The sequence below is a fragment of the Misgurnus anguillicaudatus genome, chromosome 22, assembly GCF_027580225.2.
Source record: "Misgurnus anguillicaudatus chromosome 22, ASM2758022v2, whole genome shotgun sequence".
Classification (NCBI taxonomy): domain Eukaryota; kingdom Metazoa; phylum Chordata; class Actinopteri; order Cypriniformes; family Cobitidae; genus Misgurnus; species Misgurnus anguillicaudatus.
In genome coordinates, this window is record NC_073358.2 from 27,514,011 (window position 1) to 27,528,198 (window position 14,188).

The window sequence follows — 14,188 nt, forward strand, 5'->3', positions numbered from 1 at the left end:
TGACTGGTGAAATTTAGTTTATTTGCTTTCCCTGCTTGATGTCGGTGTTGTTTTCTAGGCGAAAGGGAACATGAAGTCAGAAGGAAAACATGTAGGACAACTAAAATATTAAGGACAATTCTAAATAACTGATAAGTATATTAGCCTAAAATAAGGAATCAGAACACTATTCCTGTGCATCTTGCATCAGGTGCAGTAATATCAATATTCAATAATCAGTTGTTATTATTCATTTTCTTTTACATTTTTATTAAATTATTCAACTAATTTGTAAGAACAATGCTGTAACGTGAACTACAATATAAACTTTTCAGAATGGTAATTTTGATTATATATATTGATTATATATTTGAGGTACTATGTGACTATCAGAAAAGTTGTTTTCGGTCAGCCTAGAGCATGCAGGGTAACAACAACTTATTTTTCATGGTGTTTCTCACACCCAGTGGCGGCTCGTGACTGCTTATCCGAGGGGCGCAAATTCAAAATATGTGTTCGGAGTGTCATGTGTGTTGCTCATGTTATTAAAATTTTTTTGTTGCATTATGTGAACCATGTGCATCACGCGTTTTGTCAAAATAAGTGCCCGCCGCACAAGCCTCAAAACCGTTTATGATAAAAGAGATGCTCACGTTCACAAAATACATGCAAGACACTCCCTCAACAGTAAACTCTGATTACGCATATACGATTATGCGAGTATCTGGCAAACGCAAGCATCTCCTTCATCAAAAACCCTTCAGACGCATCTGCAGCAGGCACTCACCTTGACAAAACACGCGATGCAGGATCGCTCGACGTCCAGAACACATATTTTGAAATTACGAACCACACATGTGACGAACTTTGCATCGAGCGCCCTCGAAAAAAGAAGTCACCGGCCGCCACTGCTCACACTGTTTCATATTCTTTATTTTAGTTTTATGTTCGCGACTCTGTTTATAAGAATATGTGCATTGATGTTTCGTTATGCAAACTAATTTATGATGTGTAGCAGTATATTAAATAGACCTGGTCCATGCAGATCAAGCTATCCACATCCTTATCAGTGACAGCTCTAAATTATCATTGCCATCTTGAAAGCAACAGGCACCAAGAGTACACACACATAAGCTGTCCCAATCTCTCGAAGGCGGCGTTCCAAAACCAAATGCGTCACAGCAAGTCGACTAAAGGCAGTCCTAGTTCAAAGGCTCCTGTCCTACATGTAGAAAGACGTTCTTCTGTCATTTACTGTGAAGAATCAAACAAGTGGATCGGCCAACCCATCCCAAGATGCCCTGTGCGCCAGTAATGGCATTCAAATCCTTATGTAAGTATTATTTTGCATAATGTAAGTGCAAGTAAAGATTATCTATAATGCAAAAAAATGATGTTATATATGATGTTTTGCATTAACATTCATTCTGCGGTGTATGTTGCTTTTACTTCTTTACAGTATATGTTAAATGTTGGTTAATTTGATATGATGGTGGGTTGTGAAATCTACAGCAATGCATCATATTCTATAAAAGTGGGCCCCAATTTTTCATTTTTTGCTATTTGTTGCTTTTCCTTATTATACTGGCTTGTTTATGTAATTTATAAATTGTATGTATTCATTACTCTGCATGTTTTGTCTTTTGATAATTGTTTAAAGTAATGTGCCTGTATGTACAGTGTTTTGCATTATTATTGTTATTTTTTTGAAAATACAACCGTATGATTATTTGTCATGTCAATAAAGCTGAAACTGAAACTGGGAGCGAAAGAGAGAAACGTAACAAAACTTATATCACGCGAAAAATAATGTACAGTATTGGATGATTCAGGACTGAAAATGACAGCTAGCCAGAAATAGACATATTGCTGGAAAAATAAGAAAAGAGGAAGAACTACTGAAACACATTAGGAGGGAAGTCATTTGCAAAAGTGTGTATATGAAAGTGACGCATCACAGTAAGCAGTGAACACACTGCAGCGTCCGAGAGCAATGGTTAAGGGGCCTTTCTCGAGATCACCTTAGTCACTATCTGTTGGCCGTGACTATTGAACTGATGACCTTTGGGTAATAAGACGAACTCTCTAACTCTCTATTACACCACGATGCCTAAATATACTGCTCTTACTATACTAAATATATACATGATTACCCTATGCAAAATATTGATAGATAATTTTAGTGTAATAATATTAGCACATTAATGTTAACACAAACATATGATTTGACATGTTTATGTAAGGAATAATTGATGACAGGCCATTGAATTGTAAGAAAATAATGCACACCACTTCGCGGAGTGCCGTTACGCTGCAGGTGTGCATTATTTTCAAATAATTCATAGGACTGGAGTCAATTATTCTGCTTATACCACGTTACCACAAACATTGCTTTGGTGCCTATTTTTAAGACATTTGACAAGTTAGGTGTGTGGTTATCAAAAAATAATGCATACCCGTGTAACATTCAGAATACAGCATTCAACAGACCCGTGGTATAAGTGAGTGTGGCTCTCAGGTACATCCATGTATATTTTATGTAATATTTTACATGGGTGTACCTGATTCACAAGAGAGCAAATATGTGAATACTGTATGAGTGTATACGTCTGTCCTAAATCAAGGGTTCTCCAAGTGTGGTCCTCAGAGCAATTTCTAACCAGGGGGTCTTCAAAATAATTTACTATGAATGATAAAGTTTGCTGTATTATTAAACAGTGTGTTTACATATGGTGTTATCGAATGATTGTGACATATTACAACAAATAGTCATACTGTAAACCACTCACTTCACTTAAAAAATAAATTCTCAGTATTCAAGAGTGCAATGAATTGTTCCTGCTTCAATATTTCAGTTTCACAAGTAAATCTGAGCCGATTCTATCTAAATAAATACAAATTTGTGGCTATTATATTTAGTTTGGTTTAATTGAGGACAATAATGGAAGTGTTTTAGGTAACTTTAAATTAGTAATTTTAATGTTTAGGTTTCTAAGTCTTACCCCATTGCTACTGTCCAAATGCAATATAAATTACCATCAGTTTGAAGGCACATATGTGGTATTAACATGATATTAACATAAATTGTGTTTTTGTTTCATCACATTTAGGTTTATAAAAAGAAATTATAAAAGTAGTTCAATATATGAGTACAAATTGTGGTAAGCATGCTTCATAACAGTTAAGATTATTATGTTGAGAATCACCAACATTTTGAGAACCCCTGCATCAATGCAGACAAATTCACCGAATTTGAGTCATAGCCAAAGTCCCCCTACTGTACATAACATGACCCCCACTGAAATCTGAGTGGATGTCTGTGTGTTGAGGATAACCCCCTCCTACGGGTCACCACTGACCAACAAGAAATGACAAAATTGCCACCACTTTGCTCCGCCTACAACCTTGTGGTTGATTTCTACTTCTCTGTTTCTGGCCCCTCACTCCTCTTATTGTAGCAGTTACCAGCAAGAATCATGAGAGAGGGTTTGGTAGACTTCCTTGAACTTGGAATAAATGTCCAAACTACAAAAAGTACCAAATATCATACAAATACTCACCGTGACATTTAACAAGGTCATATGATGCGATTTCTTTATTTACGTTTGTCTTTGGAGTGTTACAAGCTGTTTGTGCATATAGTTGGCATTTGGACGATATTCTTTCTTAAAGTGAAGGCCCATTCACCCTAAAACGCCTCATTCAAACACGGCACCACATAACTACGTCACTGACAAGTGCATATCTATACTTCAAAGTGGCCAGCGAGGTCCGGAAAGCACCGCCAAAGCTCTTCTTGGACAGTGTGAGCATCCAGGAGAATTGAACTCAGGTCAACTTTATGCTAATAAGCAATGACAAAAACTAACAGTAGTAAAAACGTCAGGGTATAACTACACTGCAAAACGTAAAAGTTAACTCAACTCAAACCATTTAAGTGAACCGGTTGCATTAGTTTTAAAACACATACATTTGAGTACTGCGAACTTAAACAAATTGAGTCATATGCAGTTATGCAGCTACACTTAAGTTCTAAATATAAGTGCATAATTGCACATGACTCAAGTTCACAGTACCCAAACCCATGTGCTTCAAAACTTAAATGGTCTACTGCAACCGGTTTACTTAAATGGTTTGAGTTGGGTTAACTGTTAGGTTTTACAGTGTATAATTGCAACAATAATGTACAATATGTGGAAAATAATGTGTTTTTTTCCTTAAACAGCGTAAACAGATTGCATTACAAGAAAAAACACAAAATAATGTTTTTTTAAAGGGCCGCTAATCTAGGTGTTTACAGCAATATAAAAATAGTCTCTGGTATCCTCAGAATAAGTCTGTAAAGTTTTGGCTCAATATACATCACAGATCTTTCATTATACGATGTTGAACATTGCCATTTGGCCCAACAGTATGTTTTTTGTGACTGTTGCGGTTTAAATGAGATTACACAAAGAAGAATAAATGGATTTGTATAATAACAGGATGTTTCTGCGCACACACACTGGCGACTCATTTTCTGATAGAAACACATTTGACTGAAAGTGCATTTTCTAGGTTAGGGGGCCTTTAAGCAACATCACATGACTCCTTTAAGTGTTTAAACTGCTTACACAGCTATTATCGTTTATCAATCTAAAAATCTATACATAATGTGAAGCATTTAAAAAAAAATTGTAAAAAAGCTAAGTAAAATTAGATTAGAGAAGAAATGTTTTAAATTCTGTACTACTAGGTTCTTTCTCACCAAAAAAATGTTTTATGACATTAACTACTTTCCATGAAAATAAATATTTCTTTGCCCCTATAGAAGAACACAAAATATTCTTTGAAAAATAAGTCACGACTCATTCGATTTTGCATAAATTTGTACATACAGTACCACGAAATGTTGTAAATGTCACTTATTTCTACTAAGAATTATAACTACAAAGCAAATGGATGTTGTTAAAGCATTTTTTTTACCTTAGACAGTAAACACCACCAAAGTCAAACTAAACATTTGTTCTGTGAGATGAAACGTCTTTTTTTTACATTACTGCATTGTAAATAAAGCTGACCAACAAAATGTAAGGGAGAGGAAGAAAAACAGCAGTGGAAGGAAGTGTTGCTCAACCCAAAACTACTCGGATTAAAACACGAAGTGATGCTCATGTGGTGTAACTGTGGTTTTACATCACCAAATATACCGCAACTCAGATTTCCATTTAGATACTCTCTACAAATATTACTGCACATAACATCTGTGGAATAAGTGTTAACCATCTTCTTTTAAATGCTTGTCATATGAATTGCCTAAAATCGCAAAGCCCCATATTTAATATATTTTTTGACAGAGACTGAAATCGTGTGGCGTTATAATGGATATTCCCTCAAAAGAGGAGAGATATAGAAAAAAGTTTTGTAGTAGTCGGATATCCCAGTTTAGACAAATTGAAAGAGAGTGATCCCCAGTAATTTGATAGACATTGGGAATGTACAAGAATAATACAGAGGGTTTTTTTTCAACCTAACATTTTTTTATTTCTACATGAATTTCATTTGTGTCAAAAAAAAAACATTCGGTAACACTTTACAATAAGATTCATTAGTTAATGTATTAAACATGAACAATACATTTGTTACAGTATTTATTAATCTTTGTTAATGCTAGTTACAAAAAATAAAGCTTTAAGTTGTTTGTTCATGTTAGTTCACAGTGCATTAACTAACATTAACAAGATTAGTATTAGTAATTGTTGAATTAACATTAACAAAGATTAATAAATGTTGTATAAGTGCAGTTCATTATTAGTTCATATTAACTCATGTAGTTAACCTTATTGTAAAGTTTTACCCAACATTCCAGGTCACACTCCAGGATCTGATTGCACTTAATTTTGCTTCTGTTTGTAAACTGTGTTCCTAAAATCCTAAATCCATAAATTATAATGAATAAAATATGTTTAACTACAGCGCTTACACAGCAAGATCATTCAGAATTCTTAATATTAACATCAAAACAACAGCAGCATATTTCACTAATGCACACATGTGTACACTAGCTGTGTATGAAAAGCTGTGTTATTTTCAACCCAGTATTGGGTCAAAAAGGGATGAGCCCCGCCTGTTGGGTTGTTTAACCCATTGTTGGGTCAAATATAAACATTTTCTGGGATAATTTCAATCCAGCTACTGGGCTCGTCCCTTTTTTAGAGTGTAGTAGAGCCTAATCATATGAACATATAGGCTAAAACATAGTTGTGTGTCACAGGTTTAAAAAAACAGAGGATGGTTATGCAAACTCTTAAAATGCTGGGATGTTTGTAACCCAAATATGGACTAACCCAGCCACTGGTTTTAAATTAACTGGTTTTAAATTAACCAAACCATTTGTTGAACTAACCAATTTTTTTTTGTGTATAAATTCCCAAAAGTGTTTGGGTTTGCCCGTTTTACCCAACCATTGGTTAAAAACAACTCAGTACCTAGAATTTTTTGGCAGACTGGTAAGTCACATATGATTATCGCATTACACAACTAAGATAAAAGCCTAGAAACACTCATAAACAGACATAAATCTAGAAAAAGTACATAGCACATATGCCTCTGCAATAAAAGCAACTTATTAATAAATTACATTCCACACAGCTGTGATTATACAAATCCACAATGCATTGAAGGTCTGTAGATCAAAACTAGAAACCGGTTTGATGTATGTGCGTGTAGATGTTTCGATTATGTGGTCTCGTCATTTGAGGAGGTACTTTTTATGAATGTACCCACCAGGTGGTTCTTTATTTTACTGGAGCAAAACAGAAATTTCGTTTTTATGTAGAAAACTGCAGTTGAGTAAGACATGTCAGAAAGAGAGAGACTAGCTATAAGGAAGCTAAGAGGGTGTTCCCCAAAGGGACTATTATGAGTTTCCACCATGGGTCTTCAAGGGGGTTGAGTAAACATTAGGAAGACACTAAAACTTCTATAATTAGGATAAGCTGCAAAGTTGTGATATTTGTATTTTGTGTGTCAATTTTTCTACTTTGTTTAGCTATATTCCTGCGGTTATATAACAATATTAACTATAACTGCAGAAAAATTAATAAAGAATTAATAACAAATATTAATGAGTATTTGAAAATCGATTTGTCTCTCATAACGCAAATGAAAATACAGTAGGCTATCCCACAGCAAGACTACTGTACTTCTTGAAACTCCTTAAGTGAAAACACTTATGACACCCGGCTGAAACAAAATAAAGGGGAAACAAGAAACGAAGCGGCATTCCCGAAACATAACGAAACAGAAAGACGCATCATTATATAAACATGTCGCATATCGCACCTCATCACTTCACATCACTGACAACGATTGATCGATCAAGTGCTAATATTCAAGGTGAGCGCCATCTTTTATATAAAACAAAACAGGAGTAGCCTAACAGAAGTTGTACAGGGGATTTGTTTACGTTTTTATATATTTTATGTTTTAAGTATTGATTAACAAACTAATATTAGACTATTTGGCAGCAAACGAGATGGGTTTAAACAGGTGCAACAAGTGCAATCTTAATAGACTGTTTTTTTTAATAAAAGTGTATATATTTCCAACATTCATGTCATGTGTGAAATCAAACGACATGTTTTATAATAAAGTAAATTTAAGTGTATTTAGTAGGCTATATTTAAGGTCTGTTTTTTTTTTACCTTAATGTGATAGGCTATGCTGTGATTAGTTAGTTGATTTACAACATGTGAAATTTGAACATTGTTATGCATTGGTGATCTGATAATGAATACATACATTTCTCTCAGATGTTTTGCCGGTGTCTACCTGTTGTGTGCATCCTACTGATGTGTCTGGTGTTTGAGAGTCATTCCTCTCCTCGTGGTCAAAGGGGGTCGCTGTCTTTTTCCAATTCACTGCGTCTCACGCGCGCTATCCGCACACATGTCCAGAAATTGCTCAACCGATACGTAAGAAACATTTGCATTTTAACTAAGCATAAAACAAGACACGCATTACTGATCAATATGGTTGATTCTACACTATACTACTGGTATATTATTCAGTTCTTGTTATTAATTTTTCATGTTATGTTTTTGTCAGAAGAAACAGCTGTTTGGTGACGAGCTCTTTGAAAACAGAGAATTAATGCTGAGCTCATTACCGGCTGTCACTGTCTCTTATAATAACTGGATACAAATGCAGGTGTGTTTGCTTTTACTTTTTTAATCTTTTAAATAAATAATCATTAAATTCATTTTTTTTTCAAAATATGTTTAAAAAAATAAATTATATACAATATTTTGGTAGCACTTTACAATAAGGTTGTATTACAGTATTACACAATTAATGTATTAGTAAATGTGCAGTTAAAACATGTTATATTCATTTATGTTAACAGTTACAACTTATGATTTTATAAATGTATTAATAAGTGCAGAAAGTAACATGAACAAAGATTAATTAAAGATGTAGACGTATTGTTTATTGTTCGTTTATGTTAGCTAATGTATTAACTAATGGTTAACAACAACCTTATTTTAAAGTGTAACCAATATTTTATAACGCCTTAGTTTTACATAATTGGTGAATTAATACATTTCTCAAAATTTTTAGGGTTTATCCTATTATATATAAAGGCTTTATTCCTCCCTCTATAATACATAAAATATGCTTTTTCTTTAAAAATAAAATCGAATGTTTTTACTGCACTGTAAAAAAAAATCTGTAGAAATTACAGTATTTCTGGGTATTACTGGCAACTAGCTGCCAGTAACTTACTGTAGATTTTACATTTATGTTATTTACTGGCAACAGTTTGTTCAAAGTTAAATGAACATGAAACATTGTCAGTCTTTATCTTTTACAGTAAGCTGCATAATTACAGCAATTTTTTCACAGTGCATAATTACAGCAAATTCTTTTTGCACAGTTTTAACTAAACTTTTAATTTAGAACAAAGTTTATTGGTAACATTTTGGAAGGAAAATGTTTATTGGGTCCAAGGCTTGTCCAAAAACATTTAGGGCCCATATTTATGTCACTAAAACTAAAATCCTCCTGAATTTTTTTTTTTTTTTTGATCAAGGTCATGATTAAGATTTTTTACAGAATGTTAGTTTGATAAAGTTTCATTAAGATTTCAAGTATCAGAATGCTTCTAACTAAAAAAATTCCACTTTGTTTTACTGTATGAGATTGGTGATACAGTTGTTAACACAATGTGTTTGCTTAGGACATTGAGCGTTTGCAATTGGCCTCTCACCACCTTCAAACCTTCTGGACTCACCTGGAAGATCAACGGCAGCAATTAGAGAAAGAGAAGGATGGAAATAGAAAAGAACCGAGAAGAGATAAGCGTGGAAGGCCTCAGTTCACCTTATTTCAAAGCTTTATGGCTCTACAAATAGATCTGCGGGACCTAATGAGACAAGTCAACACTCAGGTACAAATCACAGCTTGCTACTGTAGATGCATAAGCACCTTTCAAATATGAAACCACTTCAGCAATCTGTGAGCCAGCGTCATGCCTTCTTAAGAAGAAGCTTAATGTATGCTGTTCAACATTCACAGTATTTCACAACTCGGATGATCAAATCATCATGCATCATTGCTATTGCCGTTACAAAACAAAGGGGCTATCAGCAGAACATCCACAAAAATTCCAAGGGGAATTTTGTAAGGCATATAGAAAAAATTGTCATAGCTTAGTAGTAGCCTAACAAACACATTGGCATGTGGTCTACTTCATGATCTATTGCAACAAGTACAGACTAGACTGATTATAAAGAGACCACTGCTTTTATTTTACTGCGTGTTTGTACTATCAAGGTTTTCTAGGAAACATCATGGCGTTTTTCTCTCTGCTCTGCACTTTGGCTTCAATTTCACTATGAACACATTTAACAAAAATAGCCTAAAAATCATGCTTCTCTGTTTCTATCCTCAGCTGGAGAGTCTCACTGCCAAACAGAACTCTGATTCTACATCTCCTCAGCCCTCTTCCTTATACTCCACTTCAACCTCCAGTCCGATTCCCAGCACGCATACATCCACAGCGAGCACCACTCTCCAGACCTCATCCCACACTGATGCTCCCCAAAGCTCCACGCAATTCACTGTAAAATCAACTGAAACCTCGATCGCATCCAACACAAAACTTTCTGCAGAAACCTTTGTAGGTGTCACAGTGACAAAACCCACCCAGACATCAACAGTCCATCATTCAAGGGGACGCCAGCCCTCCGTAGACAAGCAGAAGACAGACGTTCTGTCCTCAGGGACGTCCCGCTGGGTCCAGCATCTGAAGGGGTACGTTATACTGAGAGATCTAGAGCGGTACCTGAGCAGATTGGCACGTGATTACACTATACTCCGAGCTAAACACTGACAAACAAACCAAGGAGACAACAATCAAAAGAAGTATTTAACAAACATTCACACATACAGTAATTGAATACACTAACATTTACATCCGCATACAACTGAGTCACAGTCGCTGTTTACCTAATTTATGAGAATTACTGTATTATTATTTAATTATTTATTATTTTTTTCTACTATTTGATTATTGTGATGACAAATATGATGCGTGGAAAGTGTTATGTCAGTATTAGAATATATTTCAGGCAGCTTGTGCTTCCTTTCCACAATATTTAGGAAAAAGGATGTTTACCACAGTATTATGTTTTACAGTATTAATGAAAAAGTCAAGAACAAAGTCGGTTCATTTCATGTTTTTTATTACTTCAGGTTATCTTCATGCTCTGTTTGAAATGTATTTAAACTTTGTTTACATTAGAAAATTTGACAGAAATTACAAGTTAGCTATTCTCGAAAACCAAAATTCCCCAAACACCCCACTTCCCTCCTTGGCTGATAATCAGCCAATCAGAGCAGAGTATGATGAGATATTAACTTTATATTCCCTTTCTTTGTCTATCCCCTGTACTTTCCACCTTGTGTTATTTATTAAATTATTTATTTTATTTATGTGTAATGTATGCTAAACATGCAATATTTATTATAAGTGCAGTGAAGTATTTTTTGTACAACTTGTATCATGTATTTAATAAAATGATTGAGAAGCACTTACAGTGTGTGCTCATTTGTTTCAACAAAGTCACATGCATGTTGTAACTGATCTGTTTCCAAACACCAGCTGCAACTAGTTCTTTGACGACTTAACTGAAAATAAATCAAATGTAACAGGCCTTCATATTGCTCATGGGCCTTTGAATTCAATACAAATTATTATCGTCAAAAAGTTTTTTTTTCCAAAACTAAAAATGATGATCATTTTGCACTGACAAATTGTTATGTTATCTGATGAGCATCTGCAGTATATTTTGTAGTTTTAGATGACTAGCTAATAATATTTCAAATAATATAGTATATTTGCAGTAAAGATTGACAATAACAATAAACATATGTATCACATATCTCATTTGATTATTTAGTAAAAAGAAAATATGACTCATCAATTCATTTACAAAGTCATCATTATATATATTGTAAATGCAACCTCAGTATTCCAAGAAGTGATCAAACAAAAATGCTTAATAAACATTTGCTGATGTGTGGCTTGACATTTAGCATAAAACGCATAATCTGGCTTTTTTAGTGATTGGCTATTGACTGAAATGACAATGATCCATCCTGCTGATCTCATTGGCTGATTATGACATCTGAGGTGCGGTCTGAAAAAAGAGGAAGCAGATATTACATAGTAAGGATTAGTGTGTCTGCATGCAAACAGTTTTGCTAAATAAACTGTTTAGCATTAAAAATCAACTGCATACATGTAAAAATGAATGAATATTAAAATGAAATTAAACCTTTTTGAACCAAATCAACCTGTTGGTTTTTGACCTCATAATTTGTATTTCTGCAACCTCACTACATAACCAAAACCATTTCACTTCCCCAGTTTTGTTTTTGTTTTTGTTTGCGTGTGCTTGCATGCGCTTGCATGCATGTGTGTATGAGTGTGTGTGTACCTGGTAATCATCACATTGTGGGGACCAATACCAGTAAATTTGTGACCTCATAGGGACATTTTGAGGGGACCCTGAGGAAACATGCTTATAAATCAAACAGAATAATGTTTATTGAAAATCTAAGGTACAAGAGAGTTTTCTGTGATGGTTGGGGTTAGGGAATAGAATATACAGTTTGTACGGTATAAAAACCATTATGTCTATGGAATGTCCCCACAAAACATGGAAACCAGTGAGTGTGTGGTGTGTGTGCGTGTGTGTGTGTGTGTAGCTCACCACAGACAGGTGCCCCTTCCTGATCTTTATCACACGCAGCACCTGACCAAGGGTGAAATGTATCACTCCCTCCTTTCCCCTCGCTATAGCAAACTTGATACTGGAAGGCAATAAATGCAATTTTAAGCTTTAAACCCGTTGGTTGTAGGAAAATATATGGAAAAAATACTATAAATTAATAATTAGAGATACAATTTATTAAATAAATCAAGGAATTGTACAACTGGACATTGTATAGTGCACATAAACACACACCTGTCCTGACTGATGTTAACATGGTGCATCTTGTCTGCCATGATAGCCAGTTTGGTGACGGCCTCGATCACGTGATCACATTGCAGCACAAGGTCACCCTGGATGTCAAAAGGCCAAAAGGTTAAAGGTTACAGCACAGACAGAAAACGACTCCGGACCAGATCCACACCGGATCAATTACAGACAATAACACTTGTCTCACCTTATGCTTACTGTCAGCTGTGGGAACGTGCAAAACAAAGAATCCATCGCTGAGAGAACTTACAGAGATGCCTGCAAAGAGAAATAATGCAGTTGCTTAAAGGTGCAGTGTGTACATTTTAGCGGCATCTAGTGGTAAGATGGGGAATTGCAACCAACGACTCAGTCCACTGTTCACCCCTCGCTTTTGAACACATAGAGAAGCTACGCTACGAAAAACATGTTATTGACGGAGACAACTTAGTAAAAAAAGTTTGTCCATTAAGGGCTTCTGTAGAAACATGGCGGCACAAAATGGCGACTTCCTTGTAAGGGGACCCTCGGTGTATACAGATAAAAATGTCTTATTCTAAGGTAATAAAAACATAACGGTTCATTATAAAAAAGTCTTTATACACCCCTAATAATATAGTTTTGTATATTATTAGTATTTCTGGCCAGAGATTCTTTTAAAAATTACACACTGCACCTTTAAAATTTTGAAAAGTAGGCATTGTAAAGTAAAAATAGTCAAAAAGTTCAGCTTTGCACCTAAAGAGTTTACATTAGTAGCTCTAAGATACATATTGGTATCTCAAAGGTACATACTGTATTGGTACAAAATGTATATCAAAGGGTACATACACTCACCTAAAGGATTATTAGGAACACCTGTTCAATTTCTCATTAATGCAATGATGTAATGGTGTGGGGGATGTTTTCTTGGCACACTTTAGGCCCCTAAGTGCCAATTGGGCATCGTTTAAATGCCCCGGCCTACCTGAGCATTGTTTCTGACCATGTCCATCCCTTTATGTCCACCATGTACCCATCCTCTGATGGCTACTTCCAGCAGGATAATGCACCATGTCACAAAGCTCAAAACATTTTAAATTGATTTCTTGAACATGACAATGAGTTCACTAAAATGTACTAATGGCCCCCAAAGTCACCAGATCTCAACCCAATAGAGCATCTTTGGGGTGTGGTGGAACAGGAGCTTCATACCCTGGATGTGCATCCCACAAATCTCCATCAACTGCAAGATGCTATCCTATCAATATGGGCCAACATTTTTAAAGAACGCTTTCAGCACCTTGTTGAATTATTGCCACGTAGAATTAAGGCAGTTCTGAAGGCAAAAGGGGGTCAAACACAGTATTAGTATGGTGTTCCTAATAATCCTTTAGGTGAGTGTATTTAGACCACTTTTTTCTAACAGTGTAGTATTACGTTAGAGTGGGATGAGGTTGAGCTGGATTACAGTAACTTTACCCAGCAATGTGCTGTAGTCGATGCGTTGTTTGATTTTTGCTTCCTGCACCAGCACAGCAGCAGAAGTGGTCAGCAGTAGCTGACGAGTACGTGCATGGAAACCATGCCGATCATATTTGATGACAGCGATACCATACTAACAGAGAATGACAGTTCAAAGAAGATCAATGACACATCACAAAGTGAAAAAAGCATAAAAATCATAAGACAAATGCATCATATCATATGACAAATGCATT

At 35.2% G+C, this 14,188-nt stretch overlaps 2 protein-coding genes across 4 annotated transcripts in view; one reads left to right on the forward strand and one right to left on the reverse strand.

Annotated features, from left to right (window-relative positions):
• The first annotated feature begins 7,199 nt into the window (after positions 1 to 7,199).
• On the forward strand, positions 7,200 to 10,756 carry LOC129440416 (uncharacterized). Its single transcript, XM_055199777.2, has 5 exons — positions 7,200 to 7,356; positions 7,773 to 7,934; positions 8,068 to 8,169; positions 9,200 to 9,409; positions 9,914 to 10,756. The coding sequence occupies exons 2-5, from the start codon at positions 7,773 to 7,775 to the stop codon at positions 10,352 to 10,354; spliced, it is 915 nt and encodes a 304-aa protein (XP_055055752.2). The 5' UTR covers positions 7,200 to 7,356; the 3' UTR covers positions 10,355 to 10,756.
• A 695-nt stretch (positions 10,757 to 11,451) lies between these two features.
• The window catches only part of myo1ca (myosin Ic, paralog a), a 33,443-nt gene continuing 30,706 nt past the window's right edge, over positions 11,452 to 14,188 (reverse strand). For all 3 annotated transcript variants that reach the window (XM_073861210.1, XM_073861209.1, XM_073861208.1), the window contains 5 exons: positions 13,950 to 14,085; positions 12,697 to 12,767; positions 12,495 to 12,592; positions 12,240 to 12,339; positions 11,452 to 11,663 (listed from right to left, as the gene is read on the reverse strand). In XM_073861210.1, coding sequence (XP_073717311.1) covers positions 11,643 to 11,663; positions 12,240 to 12,339; positions 12,495 to 12,592; positions 12,697 to 12,767; positions 13,950 to 14,085 — 426 coding nt within the window. In that variant the 3' untranslated portion in view covers positions 11,452 to 11,642. The remainder of the gene's footprint in view (positions 11,664 to 12,239; positions 12,340 to 12,494; positions 12,593 to 12,696; positions 12,768 to 13,949; positions 14,086 to 14,188) is intronic.